This window comes from Podarcis bocagei, assembly GCF_964188305.1.
Source record: "Podarcis bocagei genome assembly, chromosome: 13".
Classification (NCBI taxonomy): Eukaryota; Metazoa; Chordata; class Lepidosauria; order Squamata; family Lacertidae; genus Podarcis; species Podarcis bocagei.
Window position 1 is genome coordinate 19001615 of NC_138138.1, and position 22353 is coordinate 19023967.

The following is a 22353-nucleotide window of genomic DNA, read 5'->3' on the forward strand; positions in this document are numbered from 1 at the left end:
GGGGGCGTGGCGTGGGAAGGGAAGGGGAGCGAACGAGCCAATCACTGAGAGGCGCCTGTTGCCACGGCGACGGCGTCGCTCGCGCCCCAGCGTGCCTCGGGCTCCCCAAGATGGCGGCTGATGTGGTCGTGCTGGAGGAGCGGAAAGAGCGGCGGGGAGACCTGACGGGGAGTCGGCGGTGATCGGGGGGGTGTTTCTTCCTTTGCGCAGAGCCGCTGACGGAGAAGAGCGAGCGGAGGACCCCCCAAGATGTGGGACGAAGCAGGAGGTTCCGTGACTTTGCTGTGCCTCACGGCCAGCAGCGGAGTGCCTTTGTATTGCAGGAGCCGAGGTGGCTCTTCCAAGCAGCAGGTGGGGGGTTGCGGCCTCTGCTCCCACCCCGCTGCGCCCTTGTTTTTATTTACAGTGGTACCTCGGGTTACAGACGCTTCAGTTTACAGACTCCGCTAACCCAGAAATAGTGCTTCAGGTTAAGAACTTTGCTTCAGCATGAGAACAGAAATCGTGCTCCGGCGGCACAGCGGCAGCAGGAGACCCCATTAGCTAAAGTGGTGCTTCAGGTTTAGAACAGTTTCAGGTTAAGAACGGACCTCCGGAACGAATTAAGTACTTAACCCGAGGTACCACTGTATTAGATTTATATACCACCCTTCATCGCAAGATCTCAGGGCAGTTCATCAAAGAGAGCTCAGTCAGTAGTGCAGGAAACTCTTAATTTCAAAGTCATGGGTTCAAGACCCCTTTGGGGTGAAAGATTCTTGCATTGCAAGGCGTTGAACCAGCTGTCCCTCATGGTCCCTTCCCACTCTACAGTTCTACAATTCTTTGTGGGTACAGCATAAACTTTGTTTATGGAATTACCTTTGGGGAAGAGCAACGCCTGCAAAGATGCTGTCAGTCAAAGTAGAGAGCCTTGGGGTATGTGGCCCAGTGGTATGACATAGCGACTTCATAGGTTTGTACGGAAGATCCATTTTTCAGCAGTATAGCAACATGCTTTGAAGGTGGTTCCTGCTACAACCCTTGACAATCTGCAGCTAATTTCAGTTGGCTGGCCTGGGAAAGACCTCTCTGTCTCTCTCTGCCTGATATCTTGCAGGGGTCATTATCAGTTAGTCAATACTGAATGATCTGATATGGGATTTTTTCTCATTGCCTTCTACAAAAAAAGTATCAAAGCAACTTAAAATCAGAGAGGAGCAATTCAAATACAAAGATTACATAACAGATTAAAAACATGATAAAGTTAAAGCAGCTTTCACCAAACTACAGCCCTGCAGCTGCCTTGGACTACAATTCCCATCAGCCCTGGCTACCACTGGCTGGTGGGGGTAGCAGAAGTTGGGAGTCCAAAACAGCTGCAGGGCACCAGGTTAGCAAAAGCTGATTTAAAACCCCTTCCATTAGCAGGGCAAAAAAATAAGCCTCCACACTGACTTTGAATTGCTACTATCAGTCTGAATGGGGAAAATTAGGAGTCTGACTAAGTATATAACAGCTTTGCATATTCATATATAGAATACTAAAGCTTACCTTTATCCCACAGCTGCCATTCTCTGTGATTGGCTCCCTGAATGGGGTTCATATGTTTGGCTCCAACCTGGATGTCCTACTGACAGCTGCCTGTACAGAGAATACTCGAGTGGTGTGGAAAGTGTTTCATAACAGGTGAGGTTCCATACCTTCGTCAGGGTTCGTTGCAGTAAGCAGAGTTCGTTTGCTTCAGCAGAGGGCAGGAATTTCAATCTAGCAGGAGCAGCGGGGGCAGAGGGACAAATCCCTCTCATTTGTAATGTCTCATAAGACCTGTGCAGCCTTCTTATATATTTTATTTAATCCAAGGGAGCCTTCTTCAAGCCCTAATAACTGCATTTCATTCTTGCTTTCATGGTTGCAAAACTCTGCTCTAAAATGTAACACAAAAATAAAGGTAAAGGTAAAGGTACCCCTGCCCGTACGGGCCAGTCGTGTCCGACTCTAGGGTTGTGCGCCCATCTCACTTAAGAGGCTATCCGGAGACACTTCCGGGTCACGTGGCCAGCGTGACTAAGCTGCATCTGGCGAGCCAGCACCAGCGCAGCACACGGAAACGCCGTTTACCTTCCCGCTATAAAGCGGTACCTATTTATCTACTTGCACTTAGGGGTGCTTTCGAACTGCTAGGTGGGCAGGAGCTGGGACCGAAAGACGGGAGCTCACCCCGCCGCGGGGATTCGAACCGCCGACCATACAATCGGCAAGTCCTAGGCACTGAGGTTTTACCCACAGCGCCACCTGCGTCCCTTTAACACAAAAATACTAAAGAGTTGAGCAGAAACACACAAAAGCTTCTTTTCATTAGGCTTTTCAGCCCTAATGATCTTTTTTTTTTAAATGTAGCATCAGATACCTAGTAAATTAGGGGCAACAGTTGCTAACTTACATAATTTTTTCCTAGTCAGTTGCGGCTGTCAGAGGAAGGAAAGTGGGCTGTGTTACTATGCTTGTCCTCCTTCCTCTATCAGCCTTTTCACTTTCCTGCACACAGTGCCTTGCCATCCATGGCTAGCAGGCTACCACACAAATACAATATTGCTTTATAGGGTTCACTCAAGTTTTTCACATCTTCTTTTGTGATGGCAAACCAAATCAAGTTGCTAGCCATCATGGTTGTAGACAGCTGTTTGTAGGCTGCATCTCTGTTGAACATGGTGGCATTTAAGGTGAAGAGTTCCTGTAGATTTCCTGTCTATATTTATATCCTTAACATTTTTGTGTTTGGTGTTCCCAGCATCACCCTCATTGTCCTGTCCTCAGATGAAGGTGCCAGTGACTTCAGCCTTGGAAGACTCCTTGAAAATGTCTTCAGTGCCATGGTGAGCAGTCAAAGGTGGTGGAATGTCATTTCAGCCTTAGTCTGTAACAGGAAAGTGGGAGGCGAGCCAGTGCATTGGAATGGTACATAATTCCAAAGGGAGCAGCTGTCTCAGTTGAGTGGCATTCAGTTTTAAGCAACTGTGCTTTCTAGTGTTTGTGTGTGTTTGTTAAATAGTTATATAAACTTCATAGCGTACTGATCCTCTTCAGCCAAGATATCTTAGTTGTGATGTGTGCCTAGAGCTACTGTTGCTGATTTAGAGAAAACTTCCGCAAACTGGCTTCCTCCAGATATTTTAGACTACAGCTCCTTGTGGTGGCTGGGGCTGATTGTAGTACAAAACATCTGAAGGGCACCAGGTTGATGAAGGCTGATGCGGAATAGCAAAAAAACCCCACAAGCCCAGTCTGGTGTCTTATAGGAAATGGTCTATTTCAGTAAGATATGGAAAAGGAAAGTTTGTCTCCCCTAAAATCTTCCCAAGAACTCTCATTTCCCAGCTGCTTACCTGTCCTACCTGCTAAGCCTTTTGTGCAGTTTGATTGCTAATTGTGCATTAGTTAACCATAGCACACCTTAACCACCCTTTCGCATTTGTAGAAAGAATGGCAGAGAATGCAAATTTGGAACCTGGAGGGTGGGCACCACTTCCAGGGCACCCTTAGGTGTGGAGAGGAGACTTGCAGGGGGTTATTTCTAGATAAGCTAATCTGAAGGCGTAACGTATACATTTGAGGCCAGAGAAGTCAAGAGTTTTGGCTCCTAAAATACACGGGTGTTCTGTTGCTACATCTTCTGATCCACTTGAGCACATGCATATCAAGCTGTGTCTAGAAACCAGCTTGGCTTATGCAGGAACTGGGTGCTGTGCTTCTCTGTGGCAAGGTGGTACATGCCCTCTTTGGCAGAAGGAATAACCAGAGGATCTTTTTCTAAGAATCTTTAAGCAGGAGGAATGACCAGAGGATCTTTAGGAGGCAATTGTGTGTTTTACTACAGGTGCTGGTGTTGGGCTTGGAGGAGCTGGTGAATGCACGCAACATTGAACGTCTCAAAAAAGACCTGAAGGTAATGCCTGACCTGAGGACGGCTAGCGACTTGGAGGTTGCTGTATCAATTGTAACAACTAAAAAGCTCTTCCCTACGAATGTTGATGAAAAATACTTCAGAATGGGTGGAACCAGTAGTGGATTTTTTCATGGAACAACTTGGTTCTTGTTCTGGTTGCAGATTCCTGGGTTTAGCATATGCTCAAAGGCACCCTGCTTCTTCCCTCGTACCTACCGTATTTTTCGCCCTATGTTGTTGTTGTTTAGTTGTTTAGTCGTGTCCGACTCTTCATGACCCCATGGACCAGAGCACGCCAGGCACTCCTGTCTTCCACTGTCTCCCGCAGCTTGGTCAAACTCATGCTGGTAGCTTCGAGAACACTGTCCAACCATCTCGTCCTCTGTCGTCCCCTTCTCCTTGTGCCCTCCATCTTTCCCAACATCAGGGTCTTTGCCAGGGAATCTTCTCTTCTCATGAGTCGCCAAAGTATTGGAGCCTCAGCTTCATGATCTGTCCTTCCAGTGAGCATTCAGGGCTAATTTCCTTAAGAATGGATGCGTTTGATCTTCTTGCAGTCCATGGGACTCTCAAGAGTCTCCTCCAGCACCATAATTCAAAAGCATCAATTCTTCGGCGATCAGCCTTCTTTATGGTCCAGCTCTCACTTCCATACATCACTATTTCACCCTATAGGACGCACTTTTTCCCCTCCAAAAATGAAGGGGAAATGTGTGTGCATCCTATGGGGCAAATGCAGGCTTTCACTGAAGCCTGGAGAGCGAGAGGCGTTGGTGTGCACCGAACCCTCTCGCTCTCCAGGCTTCAGGAAGCTATCCGCGAGCCTCGGGAGCCTGGCGGGAGTTCCCGCCGGGCTCCCAAGGCTTGCGGATAGCAGCTTGCAGCCCGAAACCCGGGGAGCGCAGCTGAGCAGCGTGCCCCGGGCTTCAGACAGATATCCGCAAGCCTGGGGAGCCCACAGGAGTTCCCACTGGGCTCCCCAGGCTTGCGGATAGCAGCCTGTTCTGGGGGCTGGGGTCGGGGAAAGCTCGGGCTTCCCCCGCCCCAGCTCAGCGCCTGGGGGGGAAATATTTTTTTTTCTTCCTAATTTCCCCCCCAAAAAACTAGGTGCGCCCTATGGGCCGGTGTGCCCTATAGGGCGAAAAATACGGTAATCTGCCTTGCCCTGCCTCTAATAGGTGGACTTAGTGAAAAACTAGGCAAAGCCTGAATTCTTACCTGCAGATTTCTTTTTCTTTCACACATTACACATTTATCACTCAAATATTTTAAAAATGGATTTCATTACCTATTCCATGTGTTTGGAAGTCAGTTTTTATCCCTGGTAGCTTAAATATTTAATCTCCCTCCTCCTCCCCCAATTTAGGCATGTTACAAATTGATTGACAGTTTCCTGGAGCCTGGCAAATGCAGTGCTGACCTGACCCAGTGTGTGGAATGCACAGTGGTGCCCTCCAGGGCAATACTGCAGGTGAGACTGGCTTGTTCTTGGGCTGAACGTTGGGGGTGGAACTGCTCCTTCAGCTATACTGGGCTGAGGCCGCTTAGGGCTTTAAATGTCAGCACCAGCACTTTGAATTGTGCTTGGAAGTGTACTGGGAGCCAATGTAGGTCTTTCAGGACTGGTGTTAGATGGTCTTGGAAGGCACTCCCAGTCACCAGTCTAGCTGCCGCATTCTGGATTAGTTGTAGATATCAGAGGCTGTATGTCTCTCAATAACATTTACTGGGAATCGCTCATGGGAAGTGTGCTGTTGTGCACTTAATGGGTTTCCCCTAGATGAGAACAGGATACTGAATCAGATCAGATGGAACTTTGGTCTAATCCGTTGTGGCTGTTCTTTCATTCTCTGTCTTGCCTTGCTCTTTCCTGATTCAGGAGTGCCTGGAAGTCTTTGCCTCTGCAGCAGAGTCGCGGTTTGGCAGCCTGCTTGTGGGCGGTCAGGTGCTGTGTGCAACAGAGCAGTGGTGGCAGCTGGCAGCCTCGGAGGCCATGCTGCTGGTGTGGCTGGTGCGCTCGCTGCCCCCTCACACCTCCCGCGATCTGCCCGTTTACCTTCCTCATGGCAGCCCCACGGTGAGCTGGCTGGCGATTCAGGGAGGGGCCATTAGAGGAGTGTAGCTTTCTGATTCTCTGTGTCTCTCACTCCCAACAGGTCCCCCACCGCTTCTTGACGCTCCAGCTCGTGCCTGGTTTGGAGGTGCTGCTGCTGTGTGGGCCTAAGCCCTCCTTACAGTTCTTGGCTGATGAGGTGAGAGAGAGACCTTGGAAGTGAAGCAACTTGGACTCATAGGATCATAGAATGGTAGAGTTGGGCGGGTCCACAAGGGTCATCTAGTCCAACCCCCTGCAATGCAGGGATCTTTTGCCCAACATGAGGCTCGAACCCACAACCCTGAGATTAAGAGTGCCATTATAGCTCTACGGACTGTGCTATCCGATTCCTGGCCATTCCCTTTAGGCAAGAACGAGAAATTCAGTTTTTTGCCCCTCCCCTTGCAAAGGGCATTGGTTGCCGTCCTCATCCTTTCACTTTTGCTGGTCTGCATGGGGCAGCATCTCCTGGTATGCCCCACAGAGGACCTTACGGTCTGCAAATAACATCTTGGAGGTCCCGGGCCTCAAGGAAATTAGACTGGCCTTGTCAGCTAGCCAGCTGCACGCGTTGCTGCACTTAGCAGAGAAAACACTCCCGGCAGCCAGCCATAAATTCCTTTCTTTATTTCCTTCTGACAAGATTACATGCAGAATAAACAAAGCGATCCGTCTCTCATGACGCATTGCTCTGACTAGTTTCTCTTTTCCCTCTCCCTCGAGACCAACACCACCAACGACTCAGCCCCTTCCGTTTTCCCCTGTGACGCGGATCCCCCTCTCTCTGAAGCACCCCTTCCTCCCCAGACTCACTATCCTCTTCTCTGTCTTCTGAGGAGGACTCAGTACTGAGCAGTGGAGATCGTTCCCTGTATCCTCTAATTCTTTCCTCCCTCGCTGCCTGCGGTTCCCTGACAGGCCTCAACCAGGGTCAAGGCCTTTTTGGCTGTGGCCCCGGCCTGGTGGAATGCTCTGTCACACGACACCAGGACCCTGTGGGATTTAACATCTTTCTGCAGGGTCTGCAAGATGGAGCTATTCTGCCAGGCCTTTGGCCGGGGGCCAGTCTGACTCCCCCTCTCTCCTTATAAGAATTTGCATGAAAGTGCCCCCCCAACCTTTCTCACAGGCTCATATAAGATCAGTATAAACAGTTAGGCCTGGTGAGCATTTAAGGCCCCCATCCCTATTTTGCAGGCTGCCATCTGATTGGATTTCACTTTGATTCCGAGTTGATTTTAGGATGTATTTTAATTGATTGCTTGATTTTATGGTAATGTGTCATATATTTGATGTTTTGGCTGGGGTGGGTAGGGTATAAATAAATTATTATTATTATTATTATTATTATTATTATTATTATTATTATTATTATTATTATTATTATTACTACTACTACTACTACTATTCAAGGAAGAAGGGAGCCTTTGGGGTTTTCCTTGTTTAGGGCATTCTCTCTATCCCTCCAGAGAACTGGAACCGAGTGGCGCTACCAAGCCCTTTCTCTTTCTTCCTATAGTTAGTGAAGCGATTTTGGCAGCCGCTGCTGGATCTTCTGAAGGCAAGTGCCAGAGCCCCTCCTCGGTGCCTGCCTCCTGGCATCGCTCTTGCCCCTGGGATCCTGGGGTGAGTCTTCTGGGAGAAGAGAGCGCTTTGAGGATCTGAACCCCTGTAGGGGCTGGCTTCATGTTTGTTCCACCCTTTTGAAAATTATACTGCCAGTCTTGCCAGCATTCCCCCCCCCCCCCCGGCCTCCAGTATAACCAGCTGGTGTTCACAATCTCATCTCCTACAGGCTGTTGCTGATCAACCAAGATCAGAGGAAAAGTCTCTTCACCGTGCAGCCTCAGGGCACTTCAGCTGAAGGTATGGCGCAAGCTGCGTTGTGCTGGAGAAGGCCAGAGAGAGCCCAGCCCTTTCTCTCTCAACAGAGCATTTAAATATGTATCTTTCCGCACTTCTACAGGATCTGAGATGCCCCTGAAAAATCGCCTCTCTGCCCTCCGCTCCTTCTATTCCCTCACTGTCTCCTTGTACTTCCCCTGTGAGAAGTTCGAAGAGAGTGCAGGTGAGTTCTTGATTCTTTATCCCTTTCGTCCTGTGAATCAGAAAGTTCTTCTGTGGCATCTCAAGTTGTGGCAAGTATTTGCATGTTGGAACATTTTATTATTATGCAAAATTCAGGTTCTTGTGACAGGTGGAACTTCCTGGTGACTCAGCGAGGCAGTGGCCATAGGGACCTTTTCTAAGTAATTTTTTTTTACTGTAACTTCAAAGGCTTAAATATAGTTCCCCTCCTTTTTTTCCATAACCAAAGCCAACATTCCCTGGTGGCAGATTGCATATGCACAGCCTGGGAGTCATTTTGGACTCACAGCTGTCCATGAAGGTGCAGGTCAGTTCTGTGTCCAGGGCAGCTGTCTACCAGCTCAATCTGGTACGCAGGCTGAGACCCTATCTGCCCGCAGACTGTCTCGCCAGAGTGGTGCATGCTCCTAGTTATCTCCCGCTTGGACTACTGCAATGTGCTCTATGTGGGGCTACCTTTGAAGGTGACCAGGAAGCTACAACTAATCCAGAATGCGGCAGCTAGACTGGTGACTGGGAGTGGTCGCCTAGACCACAGAACACCGGTCTTGAAAGACCAACATTGGCTCCCAGTATGTTTTCAGGCACAATCCAACATTGGCTCCCAGTATGTTTTCAGGCACAATCCAGTGTGTTGGTGCTGACCTTTAAAGCCCTAAACAGCCTTGGCCCAGTATACCTGAAGGAGCGTCTCCACCCCCATCTTTCAGCCCGGACACTGAGGTCCAGCGCCGAGGGCCTTCTGGTGGTTCCCTCATTGCGAGAAGTGAAGTTTACAGGGAACCAGGCAGAGGGCCTTCTCGGTAGTGGTGCCCGCCCTGTGGAATGCCCTCCTGTCAGATGTCAAGGAAATAAACAGCTATCTTATTTTCAGAAGACATCTGAAGGCAGCCCTGTTTAGGGGAGTTTTTAATGTTTGGTGTTTTGTCGTGTTTTTAATATTCTGTTGGGAACCGCCCAGTGGCTGGGGAAACCCAGCCAGATGGGCGGGGTATAAATAATAAATTATTATTTAAAAATGCTATTCTGCATGTGGGGCCAAACTTGCCCTCCAGCCTCTGTTATATCCTGTGGAGCTTGATATTCGTTGTCCTTTCCTCAGTCCCTCTGCAGGAGGAGTTCCAGGCTGGCTTCTCCCACTGTCCTCAGCACTGTTACCTGGTCTACTCTACGTACAAGGCCTATGCCATCCATGGGAAGCGGCACCAGCTGTTCCTGATTGTGAAGCCAGATGTGCCTACCTTTGCTCTGCGGTCTCTGGCAACCAGCACCCTCCAGACCCTCACAGCTGAGGACTCGGCCTTCTGAGGGGATGTTCCCTACCGGACTCCCAAGATGAGATGTGGGCCCTGAGACAGAGCCCTTAGACCTCCCATGCAAGCTCTGATTACCCTGCATTGGACCAGTCTGGATTTGTGGGGAGCGGGGGAGCAGGAGAGATTCTACAGACTAGAGTTAATCCACTCACTCCCTGCTCTTTATGGAAGTGAGAGGTCGCTGGGCTAGCAATGGCGATGAGTACCAGTTTAGGTCTTGCATATCTGTTCCTTACTCTTGGGAGGAAAAAATGGAAAGCCACCGTTGTCTAGACATGTTTGTATTAAGGCATCAGTGTGGCTGGCGGGGCTGGCAGGAAAAGCGATATTAGGGGCAGCCAAGTAAATTCTAGTTTTGTCTCCCATTCTCCTCACTGAGTTCCACAAGGGCAACAGTGAAACTGAGGAGGAAGCTGATAGCAAATACTTTGCCCTGGAATGGTTGACGTAAGAAGGCAGACAGGTGGGGCAGTCCCCTAATAAACCAGTCTCTGCTGGAAGGCATATCAGTTCAAATGCTGCATCCATAAAAATTGTTTGTACCTGATTCTGGGGAGAGTTGAGATTGATTTTTTTGAACTTAACCTGTGGCAGAGGTAGGGTGCTGAAATGGTGCTTTCTATCCAATTAAGTACACCTCAGGACAGCCACTGTGTCTGGTCTGTCGCATGCTGAGTATTACAGCACCATGGGATATTCGATAATGACTGAAATTGGTGTTGCCAGCTTTCAGTGTGGTATTTATAGCACTGTGCTTTTGCTGCGGCTGTAATTTATTTGCTTTATTTATTTCCCATACTTTTCCTTCCTGATTTCACCCTTTCCGGTAGGAATAGCTCTTTCCTTCTGCAGCAGTGCAGCATCTTGATTCTCTCTCTCTCTCTGAGTTGATGTGCTGGTGGCCATGGCTGAACTGGAAATCCCCAAATCTTGCCTGTCATTAAGCAAGTACTGATTCCTTGGCCTCAATCACCATAACTGCTTGACCTCTATTACAAGTCTACTGTGTGTATTAGTGAAATTATGGCTATGAGGCACTTTGAACACTGTAAAAGCAGAGCAGGCTAATCTGTGCTTCTCCAAATCTTGGACATCAGCTCCAGGCAAATAATCAGGGATGGTGGGAATTGGAGTCAAACAACATTTGCCTCTAAAGTAATACATAAATATTAAATTCCAGGCAGGGCTTCATTGATCAGGCTGTTAATGAGCCACCTTGCAATATAATTTGGGTTTGTAAGAAGACTAGGCTCCTTGTTTTTTCTTAGGTCATTAAGAAGGCACTCTGAAAATCTATGAATTGAGCCACACAAATTTGTGTTACTTTGGTAAGTAGGTAGTTAAGATAGAGACAGACAGCTCTAGTGGAAAAAAATGTATCTTAGGAACAGAGCTGTCTAGTTGACATCCACTGGTCTGCATTTGTCACTTATATGGCCCATAAAATTGCTGCCTTTAAGCTGTAATTTCTTGGAATTCAGTTGTGGGTAACAAAATGGTGGCTGAAATTCAGAGGAGTTGAATTTCAAGGATGCTTGCTGGGGAAAAGCTCTTTCTCCGATCCAGATGGTTTGTATGCATTTTTAATTTAGTAGAAGCATAATTAAGTTAGTATTTTGCTCAGGATTTATTTATTTTTAATCTATTCCAATATTTTAAATGCAGGTTTCTATTCTTGGCTTGCAGACCTTTGATGGCCAATCCCTCTAAAACTCCCTTGGACAAATGATGAGGCTTTTCACTTAGTTTGCAATGTCTTTCCTCTCTTAGCATTTAACCCAGTCCTTACTCAGCTTCTCAACTTCCACGAAGACTCTAAATTGGTAACCAAAATAAGAGGCTTGCACATCAAATACGTTTATGCAGGTGATCTGCATAATTTATTCACACCACAGAATTAAGGGAGGGGCTTGTTACAGATTTCAACACCCACCAGAAATGGTATATCTTAGGGAAGCGAACATGGTCTCCTAATCTTTAATTAGCCCCCTCCATTCCCCACTGCTTTTAGGCTTTGCAGGAAGGTGAGAGATTACAAAGGTAAATGCATTGTGCTTCTGAGGAAGAAGTGGGCCTCCTCCCTCTTTTTAAAAAGTCTTGCCTTCAGTCCCACGGCTGGGGTACCCTAGAAAGCATCCCTGCATTCTAGCCCCAGCAGAAAGCACACTCTTTGTGTCTTTGTGCCATTGACATAAAGGAATTGTTGCACTTCGGCCGCAAAGTGTTTCGACCGCTTCTCGGCCTACCAATTCCATACAGCTGAACCCCCTCTTCTGCGGGTGTCGGGGCAAACCACCCCCACCGGAAACATAGCGGGTTCCAGCTGTTAAGACAAAGCTGCCATTGCGTCACCATAGCTAGAAGCCCGCATGGAAGAAATACCAGATTCTGTCTCACACAGTCATGGCTACCTCTGCTCCAGGGGGTTGGGGACACCCTCCCGCCCTGCCATTTATCCACATATTAAAAAGCAGCACACAACGAGTCAGTCAGCGGTGTGGGGGTGACCCAGCCTGGCTTGATCCTGGCTCTCCCCCGCCCTCACGGCTTTATTAAGAGTCACATGGAGATAGATACAGGCATTCAAAACCCAGATAAAACTAAGATGCGCTAGATAACACCTACACAGCAGAGTAACATGGAGCCCGGGCCGGCATGGAAGCTGGGACACCCCCAGAATAGCATGAACTGAACCTTCCCTCTCCGCTTTTCCAAAATGCACGGAGGGCAGCATTCCAGAGTCTCCAGGAGGGAAGGGTGGGGTTGAGGGGAGTCGGGAGAGGAGTCGATTAGGCATCTCTTCCTCACAGCCCTCCCCACCTTCGTGCAGTTTTTCCTTCTAGGAGGCGAGGGAAGCGGGGGAGGCTCTCGACTTATGGTTACTTCCCCACAAAAACACACGCAACTGTAACACTGGAATGGTCCATGACAAAGGAAAGGAAGAACGCCCACGCCCAGCCCACCCCGGGGAAATACACAAGGCAAAGAAAACACAAAAACAACCCCCCTACGAGCAGTTCCCTCCCCACAAAAAACCCACACGCACCCCGTTCCTCTCCCCCAACCCCCCCACAGCCAGCTCAGGGGAAAGTGGGGGGAGTTAACCTCCCCCACAGAAAGGCCTTGTCTGGGGGGGAGAAGGGGGCGAGGGTTGTAAACAAAACCCAAAAATGCCGGCCGATATCATGGGGGTAGGGGTGGGGATTAAGACCACCAATCTCAGCCTCACCCCGAGTTGGGAGGGACAGGCAGATGGGATGGATGGGAGAGGTCTTGGCTTTCTTCCAGGGGGCCACCCTCCGGGCAAGGGGAAGATGACACCCAGAAGGATGCCCTACCCCCACGCAAATCATCCCCCCCTCCCCACCGTCCCAATTCTACTTTGTCCATGCCAGGGACCCCATTTCTGCTCCCCACCCCGCCCACCTTGCTTTGTATTCCTTGGTGCTGGCCCGGGCTAGGCAATGAGAACACAGAGGTCATCACAACAACAGGCAAGGGAGCAGTACAGTCTTTCCGGAGGCCCCTGGTTTGGAGGGAGGTGGGAGGGGGCAGGTGTAGGCAGCCAAGTGTGCAGGAACAGCCTCCCCTCTCCCCGGTGCAGCCCGCCCTCCCCGCCTCCTCTGGTGCGGCCAATGTCTCAGAACTGCTGAGAGAGCAGCTCGCAAAGGTGCTTCGAAACGGACTCCTTGCTGGTGCGCAGGGTCAGCCGGTACATCTGCAGGGAAACGTAGAGTCAATTCAGCCGTTAAGTCTGGCTTCAGAAAGCACTCTTGGGGCAGCAGAGCTTTCAACTTTTCCCTGCTCCTTCCCTCTTTGGACAACCCAGGAGTCCCAACTGCCAATTCTCTCCCACAGCAGCATCCTCCTTTCCACTCTGCTCCCAGAGCTCAAGCATCCCGGAGCTCTTGCCTCCTCACCTGTGCCTGGGCGTTGGGCTCCAGCCGCAGCAAGCATCCCACCTGCAGCGCCTTCGTCTGGATGATCCCAGCTCCTACGTAGTTATCGGGGTTTGGATCCACCCTCTCCAAGAGCGCGCTGCCGAAACCTAGCAGCTGTGGAAAGAAGGGAATTCAGCTTAGTTGGGCTCCTCTGCTTGGCTGCCGTGGGGAAGGCAGTCGAGGGGAAAGATGTACAAGGTGAGGGAACAAAATGGGGTAGGAAGATGCTGGCATCCTAGCCGGCAGTACAGCTCGTGTGGTCTCTAGCTCTATATCCACCTGCCACCCAAAAGATTTCAGTCTCAGTGACACAGGTGTCCTGCACATTGTGCAAAAGCACTCTTTGTTGGATACCAAGGAATGGGAAAGCCTGGATGTTTTATACCCCGTCTGCTGACCCTGATCTCCATGCCTATTTACAGTGGTGCCCCGCAAGACGAAATTAATTCGTTCCGCAAGTTTTGTCGTCTAGCGAATTTTTCGTCTTGCGAATCACGAAATCCCATAGGAATGCATTGAAAATCAATTAATGCGTTCCTATGGTCAAACAAAGCCAAATTTGGTACAACAACAGTTTATTAACTGCTCTTTAAAGTCACACATACTGTAAAGAGCAGTTCAAAAATTGAAGGGAAAATAAATTAACTTTATAAACAAAACATGTCTTTGTTTTTAGACAAAGGAAACAAAGTCGCGAGATGTTTTCGTCTTGCGAAGCAAGCCCATAGGGAAATTCGTCTTGCGAGGCAAATCAAAAATGGAAAAACCTTTCGTCTAGCGAGTTTTTTGTCTTGCGAGGCATTCGTCTTGCGAGGTACCACTGTACCTCTGTCACTATTCCAAAGAACATTTGCGTTTCATGTTTATTTGCCCAAACCTTAATTTTCCACGCTTCCCACGGTGAACGCAAACACATGTGAGCGTGCTCACCTTGGCCTTGGTGACTTCGGAATCCATGGGGTGGTTTGCCTTGAATATCTTCTGGGCTTCCTGCTGTGGCCTGCAGAAGGATTTGGGATGGGATAGCATCAGATCAGTGACAGCGCAAAACTTTCTCTTCCTCATCAACCTGCCACACAACCTAGTTGTGCCTCAGCCATTCACCAGATGTTGCATCTGCTGAGGCACTGTGGCAATTAAAAAATATGTGCCCCTGAGCAAGGCAAAAATAAGTCCCCAGGTACAAGCAAAAGCCCTTGGGCCTTGAAGGAGAGTTCTGGGCACCTCTTCTAGGCAGGTTGTTTGATAACCAACAGAAATGTTCATGGTACAGCAGTATCTAGACCGTATTATGCAGTACGAGAGATGTTCTAAACCACCCTTTGTCATCAAGTACAGCTGAGCTGTCTTGCTGCTCAAAATCCTTGCTCAGGCCCCAAAAGATGCACCTTCCTCGAAACATGGCTTGGGAAGCCTATGGAGCTCTCCAGAAGTTGCTGGACTACAACTCCCATCAGCCCAGACAATAAGTTGCGCTGGCTGGAGCTAATGAGGGGTTGCAATCCAACACAGCTGGAAGGTAGCACCAGGTTGGCAAAGGGAATTTCAAACACTGATCTCTCAAGTAGGCCAGGAGAAGTGGGGTAGATCTCTCAAACTGCCCATCTTTTGAGACTGACTGATTTCAGGTGATATGGAAGGAAAGGAAGATGCCACAAGCAGGATCTAACTAACAGTCACTCCAAAAAGCTTTGACTAATACCTTAAAATCTCTGACTATTTCCTTATATCTCTCTCTCTCTCTCTCTCTCTCTCTCTCTCTCTCTCTCTCACACACACACACACACACACACACACACACACACACACACATATAGGTGATTACTGGGGAGAGAAATTGCATAGGCAGCAGCATGTATGAACAACAGACACAATTAAAGCAATCCAATTCACACAGCTTTCGACTAGCTTGCTAAAAACCACAGCATCTGCTTACAACACTGCTGTTCTTAATCTAAAGGGAAGTTTTTGCTATAGGTTCTTGACAGAGGGCCAGCACTTCTACTGAGCAAGTCTCACCAGCACAAAACAGACCAGCTCACAGGGTCATGCCCACCTGATAAGACTTGGCCAAGTACGCATTAGCTGGTTAACTGATCCCATTGCAGGGGTAGTGAAAGGCACAAACTTTCAATCCTCCAAGCACTTGTGGTGGTGGTGGCAGAATGTCTGGGGTGGCACCACCCCCTAATAGTAGTTCATCTGAAAGTAAAAATCTTGTGCCATCTATGGACACAGGAAACTGTCTTATACTGAATCAGACCATCGGTCCACCTAGCTCAATATTGTCTACTCTGGCTGGCAGTGCCTTTCCAAGGATTCAGGCAGGCATTATTCTCCAGCCCTATCTTGAGGCACCCAGGATTGAAGCTAGGACCTCCTGCACGCAAGGCAGGTGCTGTTCCACTGGGCTACAGTCTCTCCTGAACATAAATTTGGTAAAGAGGACGACTGCTGCACACCAACAGTCACCTAAAGAGACTTTAAGGCTATACCAAGCGGCTCAAGAAAGGAGAAGGTTCCTGGGATGGACAGAAATATAACATTTCTCAAAACTCGTACTATATAGTCCCCCACTTACAGGCTGAGCTGTTTCCAGCGCTGGAAGAAATCTTGTGATTGCATCTCTGTTGCCTGGAAAAATTTGTTGACCGTTACGGGCAGTTTGAGTGTGAGGTTCTGCAGCGTCCCACCGTACCTGGCAGAAACATGGAGGAGAGAGACCCATGAAAGGGGGCATTGGGGGGGGGGCGGGAAGAGACACTGAACTCCCCATAGCACAGCTGTCCCTGCACTTCAAGAGGATCGGCTGGAACATGGCCGATTCCCCAAGTCCACTGAGCACAGGATCTTCTAACTGCCAGTTATGAAACATAGCAATTGCTGGAGGTCCGACATTCATGGGAAAACTGGAGAGGGATAAGGTCTGTCAGTGGCTACTGGTCATGATGGCTATGCTCTGTCTTCACAGTTAGAGGCAATATCCTTCTGAATTATAGCTGCAGGAAGATGGAACAGAAGGGCTATTGGCCTCATTCAGCCGCCTCTTCTTACACTCTTACAAACAGAGGGAATAACAGGGGAAGGACTAACCATGCAAACGGCAACTACCGGAACTATGGCATGGATCTCACTCAGCTCTGCTCATGTACAGAATTTCTCCGCAACACTGAGGGCTAGAAACATTTCGTGCGCTTTTCAAACCATTACGGAACCGTTCTGCGTCATCATTCCCTGCTCCGGTGCAGAGGCGCGGCTGGTCACGCAGGCTGCCCCAGCCCCTTCTCCATTCATCCCACTGCAACAGCCCTTCTCTTCCGGGTACCCATGGCGCCCCAAGATCCCCTCAAGTTGGGGACAAAAAGGGGAAGCGGGGAGGGAATTGAGATGAGCCACAACGCTGGAGAGGACTGAAAAGCCTCAACCTCCCTATCCAGGGCAGGGGACGGATAGGAAAGCAAATGACCCTGTTCGACAGATCAATCATTTTTGACGAGTGAAGAGGGAAGCCTGCTGGCTTGGGCGAGAGTGCAAGTGGAAGCCATGCCAACAAGCTGGCATTCAGTCCCCAGAGGGATGCTGTGGACTACAGTACCGGAATTTTATGTTGATGAGGGGCGCCTCTGTGAAGTCGCTCAGGCACTCGATGTTCAGGACCTGCTGCACTTGAGCTCCTCCCTCCACCAGAGGCTCCACTGCTTTTGTCTGGATGTTGAGCTGTGAGCGGTGCTAAGGAAACAAAGTGTTATCCTCCCCGAGGAGCAAAGGGAAAGAAAGCCTCTGGTGCCGCACGTCTACTCTGAGATGCTCCCATCCCAGGTAAAGGGACCCCTGACCATTAGGTCCAGTCACGGACTACTCTGGGGTTGCTGCGCTCATCTCGCTTTCAGGCCGAGGGAGCCGGTGTTTGTCCACAGACAGCTTCCAGGTCATGTGGCCAGCAGGACTAAGCCGCTTCTGGCGAACCAGAGCAGCACAAGGAAACGCCGTTTACCTTCCCGCAAGAGCGGTACCTATTTATCTACTTGCACTTTGACGTGCTTTCGAACTGCTAGGTTGGCAGGAGCAGGGACTGAGCAACAGGAGCTCACCCCGTTGCGGGGATTTGAACCGCCGACCTTCTGATCGGCAGGTCCTAGGCTCTGTGGTTTAACCCACAGCGCCACCCGCATCCTCTCCACCCCCAGTAGACGTTTACAAAAGGATATGGCTCTGCAGGTCTCCTGGGTAGCTGACTGTAGGGGTAAAGCTCTGGAACTGGATGGACGTTTTGTTCCCGTAGAAGAGATACATCCGGCCTGGAGAGAAGACATTTTTTTAAAAAAATGTGGAGCTGCTCAGCATCTCACCTTGGCTGCTCACAACACCAGCTCAGGACCCCTCGACATCAGGCATGGAGAATCTGTGGCCCTCCAGATGGTGCTGGACTGCAGATCCCATCGTTCCTGCCTACTATCCATGCTAGCAGGGGCTGATGGGAGTTGGAGTCCAACGACAGCTGGAGAGCCACAGGTTTCCTGTCTCTGCCCCACACCAACAAGTTTAGCCAAAAGGCCAATAACCAGCACAAACTGTCTCTTCCAATCTTCTCCTCAAGAGGCACTTGTGCTGACACGACAGCATGCATCCCTCTCTGATTTTGGCAGGAGGAGATTTATTTATTAACTTTTATAGCCGATAAATATCTTTACACCCTGGCTTCTTCCTCCAAAACAGAGCACAGGGCGGCTTCACATAAAAAAACATTCACCGACTGTCCCCTGGAAGCAAGTCTCACTAGAACCAACAGGAGAAACTGTGTGCCTCCCTTTTTCTCCAGCAAAAGGCAACACTTACATTCAATCAATCAATCAATCAATCAATCAATCAATCAATACAAGCAAATGCTTAGATTACAGGATTCCCAAAATCCAAGTACCGCAATTTGTCAGAGACATGGGTACCTACTGCTCCCTGCCCCACAGGCAAAAATCTAGTAAGTGTCAACATGCAAAAGGACTTGAAGGGAAAGGATAAAAAATTAGTTTAAGAGGTGGGGAGCCCATCAAGGAAGCTGATGTGAGGAGCATCTCCTTGAAGTAAGGCCAATGAAAGACCAGCTTCCTAATATGCAGATTAGGGGAGCTGGTCACCATTCTGCCCATTGTCCCAAACCCCACTCACCCAGGTTCTGCCGGAACTCCGATTTCACCCCGATCTGCAGCAGCTGGTTCTCAAAGAGCACTCCGTTGTTCTTGCACACGAATCTGCAATGGACCACGGAGGGTTGGTTACAGGCAGGCAGGTATCCAAGGTCTTCCTTCTGTTTTGGCTTCTAGCCCCCAGGACTTCCCCACACCACCCTTTCTGCTGGTGCTGGTCTCTTTTGACATGCAGCTGGTCAACCCTAGCCTACCTCCTGCTATCTAAGGGCTCAAGGCTCAGCTGAGAGAGGGTCAGTGAATCAGAAATACCCCCTTGTTCAGAGGAGACCCTTTTCTTCCCAACTGCCATGCCTGGGAAGCAGAGGAACTTCAGCACATAGCAGAGAGTGGTGTCAGGTGAAGCTAAGACAACGCTGGAAACCTCAGGCCCAGGGCGGAGGTTCCCTCCAGGCCTTTCTATCTGGCTCTTGGGGAGTCTCCCCAGGCCATGCTGTGTTGAACCAAAGGTGAACTGTTCTGAAAGCTGTGCTTAATGCCATCTTGGTAGTTAAGATAACCCCACCAGTAATTGGTATTGTGTTGTAGCAATGAGCTTCTACATATTCCCTTGCTTTGATATATAGGTTAACTGGCTTGCTTTGGTGTTATCCTTATCTATGAATTTCTGAGCCCAGAAAGGGGAGCTATCTGTAAGATTTGGGTATTTGCCACCTAGGACCTCATCTTGTCAGGTTGGTGAAGCAATAGGAAGGTCTGCCCAAAGAGACACATGCTGCTTCATGCGTAAGGAATGCATGAATGTTTGCTTGGGCGCGAACAAGCCATCTCCTTGCTGCGGTGTCTGTCCCACATCTGCAAAGGCTGGGAGACCTGGCAGGCTGCTTTGCTGTTAAGTCTGCACTTTTCTTTTAATAAAGCACTAGAACTGATCACTCTGGTGTGGTTGGACATCCTTTCTTTGGTATCCCTGCACCCAACCATTCCCACAAGCCCTCCTTTGGGCCTGAGGCTCAGGACACACGCCCCTTAATGGCCTGGCCTGGCCCCCTCCTTTGCTGCTTTTTCCTGGCTGAAATGTATCCCTAAACCATGGGTAGGCAAACTAAAGCCCGGGGGCCGGATCCAGCCCAATCGCTTTCTAAATCCAGCCTGTGGACGGTCCGGGAATCAGCGTGTTTTTACATGAGTAGAATGTGAGCATTTATTTAAAATGCATCTCTGGGTTATTTGTGGGGCACAGGAATTTTTTTTCTTTCCAAAATATAGTCCGCCCCCACACAAGGTCTGAGGGACAGTGGACTGGCCCCCTGCTGAAAAGGTTTGCTGACCCCTGTCCTAAACTGTAATGATCTCACTTGATTGCCTAGATGAAGGTATGTGGAAAGTCTCACTGTACAGAGGTTAAGAGCTGCATCTGTTGTCCCGCCCACTTTCGTCTCCACCCACATGGACCCTGGGAGGTTGCTCATGAGGAAATGCAGCCCCCTGGGCTGAAAATGCTTCCCAACCCCCATAGCTAATAGCACAGATGGGATCAGGCTGGTGAACCAGAGGAAGCCTCTTGTGCCAAGGGGGAAGAGACTTCTAGTCTGCCGCCGCTGCCACCCACAGCCCTAGCCTCTGGGAGCCACAGTCCCACTGCAGGATCTTACTTGTGAAGCAGTTCATCGGCCTCAGCAATAGGCAAAGCGGGGTCCTCAGAGACAGATGCGGCAGCCCCTGAGCTGAAGGTGGTGGCAAAGGCCATAGCAAAGGGGACCAGCGGTTGGCAGGGGTGGGGAAGAGAGAGAGAAAGAGAGAGCAGAAAAGATGAGTCACCAGGGCGCAGCACCAGGTTAGTACCAGAAGGAGGCAGAGAACAAACACACACACACACACACACACAAATATATAGACAGCAAGCCAGCATGCAACATAGCAGGTGAGGAGGCAGCGGAAGGACCAGGCACTGTTCCTAAGTAGCTTCTAAAAGAAAAGGTTGGGAACCTTTGGCTCTCCGGTTGTTGCTGAACTGCTATGTCCATCATCCCATTGGTTATGCCTGCTGGGGGTGGTTTAGCAACAACTGAGGCAGGGGGCAAAGTTTTCCCCACACACACCTGCGCTAAAAGGACGAGAGCAAAACATATTTGCATCGTCAACACCTTTGCTAAGATACACATAAAGGAGAGCCCACCGGATGAGACCATCACAGTCTTGCATCCTGGTTCGCCAGTGGCCAAGCAGGTTCCTACGGGAACCTGCAAGCAGCAGGGCCCAAGTATGGCAGCGCTCTCCCTACCTGCGATTCCTAGCGGCTGGTTTCCAAAAGCATGCTGCCTCTGACAGTGGAGCGACAGCACATCCATCTGGGTTAGCAGCCACTGCTGGCTTATCCTCCGTGATTTTGTCTAATCCTCTTTTAAAGCCATCCAAGTGAGTGACTTTGTGCATAGGCAGACTCTTCTTCCTCCAAAAATCACGCCTGCAAGCAATTTAGGTGCCCTGACCTGCTAAGAAGCTGGCCTTCCCCTCAAAGCCCAAGAAACCCAACTCTGCATTCCTTGACTCAGAGACACCTACCACCCCAAGGGAACCCACGACTCCTTTGTGGTAGGACCTACATCTGCACCAACCTCCCACACTGCTGCCACTGATAGTCCAGGAGATCTGGCCACCAGTGGCTTGAACCTACCGGCTTTCTCAAAGAAGCAGAATATTCTAGCCATGGGCCTCCACCCCCTGGGCCCTGTGGTCCTCACTCACATGAAGGATGTAAAAGGCTTAAGGCAGTTAAAAGTAACTCCCAATTCCTCAACAGCCCCGGGATGCAATGGCCTCTCTGGCCTTTGCAGTCTAGAGGCCCCAGAGGCAACACTCATGTCAGAAAAGAGAAATTCCCTTTGGGCTGTTTGCTTCTGTTCCACAGCCACCTCCACCCATCTGCTTGCTTGGAACCATCTGTGTCCATGGCACTTTGGAACACAAGAGCAGAGGGTCCCTGCCCCAAGGAGCATCCAATCTCAAAATTCCACCCAGAGGAGAAACAAGAGGACAGGGAGGCAGTATGCAGTTGTTTCGGCTGCATGTGCGTAGGCTTAGTTACAGCGTGATGTGGGGGACGAGGGGGTGGTGCGGGTTTCATAGCAGGCAAGAAAGGTGGTGTCAGGCAGGTGTTCTGGGATGCCATCGCAGGCGAGAAAGGACGGAGGCACTGATGTTCAGAAGATGGAGGGTGGCAGAGCCGGAAGACCGAAGATCACTGGCAGAGATGCATCGTGATATGGGGGGTGGAGAGAGATTGCGGGCGGGACAACAAGGTCGGGAGGGGGGTGGCTTTGAAGGCAAGGAGAAGGAGCTGGAGCTGAACTAAGGCTCTTTTGCTGACACAGCACCGGACAAGGAATAAGAGCCCTGCTCAGACCAAAAGCCCATCACAGTCCGGCATCCTGTTCTCTCAGTGGTCAACCAGAAGCTACAGGGAAGCCCATAAGCAGTGCTCTTCCTGCCTGTCATTCCCAGCAGCTGGGCTTCAACTCCCATTGGCCATGCCGCCTGGGCTGATGGAAGCTGGGGTCCTGAAAGACCCAAGGTTCTCCAGCCCTGTCACAGAACATCATTTCAGCTTCCATCATCCTTCTCCTTTCACAGAGAGCTGAGGTGTAATCAAACACACAGGTGGGTTTTTAAAATTGCTAGATGCCCTCTCCTCCTTTCAGCTGATGGGAGTCCTAACAGAGAACCGGGTCTCATTGAGAGGTGCCCCTGAGGAGGTTGGGGAGGCAGGGTAAATAGCAGGGTGGGCAGGATTGGCAGAGAGAGAGTTTCAGCCCCTTACTCTGCAGGCAGGCCAGCCTCCACCAAG

General features: G+C 49.9%; 2 protein-coding genes across 7 annotated transcripts in view; one reads left to right on the forward strand and one right to left on the reverse strand.

Moving 5' to 3' along the window:
• The first annotated feature begins 78 nt into the window (after positions 1–78).
• FUZ (fuzzy planar cell polarity protein) lies at positions 79–9971 on the forward strand. Its single transcript, XM_081166672.1, has 11 exons — positions 79–351; positions 1547–1668; positions 2771–2855; positions 3857–3925; positions 5292–5396; positions 5805–6002; positions 6082–6177; positions 7540–7646; positions 7816–7886; positions 7987–8088; positions 9211–9971. The coding sequence occupies exons 1-11, from the start codon at positions 250–252 to the stop codon at positions 9414–9416; spliced, it is 1263 nt and encodes a 420-aa protein (XP_081022798.1). The 5' UTR covers positions 79–249; the 3' UTR covers positions 9417–9971.
• A 1306-nt stretch (positions 9972–11277) lies between these two features.
• AP2A1 (adaptor related protein complex 2 subunit alpha 1) overlaps positions 11278–22353 on the reverse strand; it is a 38803-nt gene continuing 27727 nt past the window's right edge. For 3 of the 6 annotated variants that reach the window (XM_081166178.1, XM_081166177.1, XM_081166179.1), the window contains 8 exons: positions 20162–20233; positions 18529–18611; positions 17573–17663; positions 16961–17083; positions 15947–16063; positions 14296–14365; positions 13345–13479; positions 11278–13142 (listed from right to left, as the gene is read on the reverse strand). In XM_081166178.1, the coding sequence (XP_081022304.1) occupies positions 13065–13142; positions 13345–13479; positions 14296–14365; positions 15947–16063; positions 16961–17083; positions 17573–17663; positions 18529–18611; positions 20162–20233 (769 nt within the window). In that variant the 3' untranslated portion in view covers positions 11278–13064. The remainder of the gene's footprint in view (positions 13143–13344; positions 13480–14295; positions 14366–15946; positions 16064–16960; positions 17084–17572; positions 17664–18528; positions 18612–20161; positions 20234–22353) is intronic. The other 3 variants (XM_081166182.1, XM_081166180.1, XM_081166181.1) reach the window with 1 other exon arrangement.

Bases quoted from the DNA above. Each gene is read 5' to 3' on its own strand.
- FUZ (XM_081166672.1), top strand. From the start codon at position 250: ATGTGGGACGAAGCAGGAGGTTCCGTGACTTTGCTGTGCCTCACGGCC. The intron at 6,003-6,081 runs GTGAGCTGGCTG...CACTCCCAACAG, and splicing joins TTCCTCATGGCAGCCCCACG to GTCCCCCACCGCTTCTTGAC. The intron at 6,178-7,539 runs GTGAGAGAGAGA...TTCTTCCTATAG, and splicing joins TACAGTTCTTGGCTGATGAG to TTAGTGAAGCGATTTTGGCA.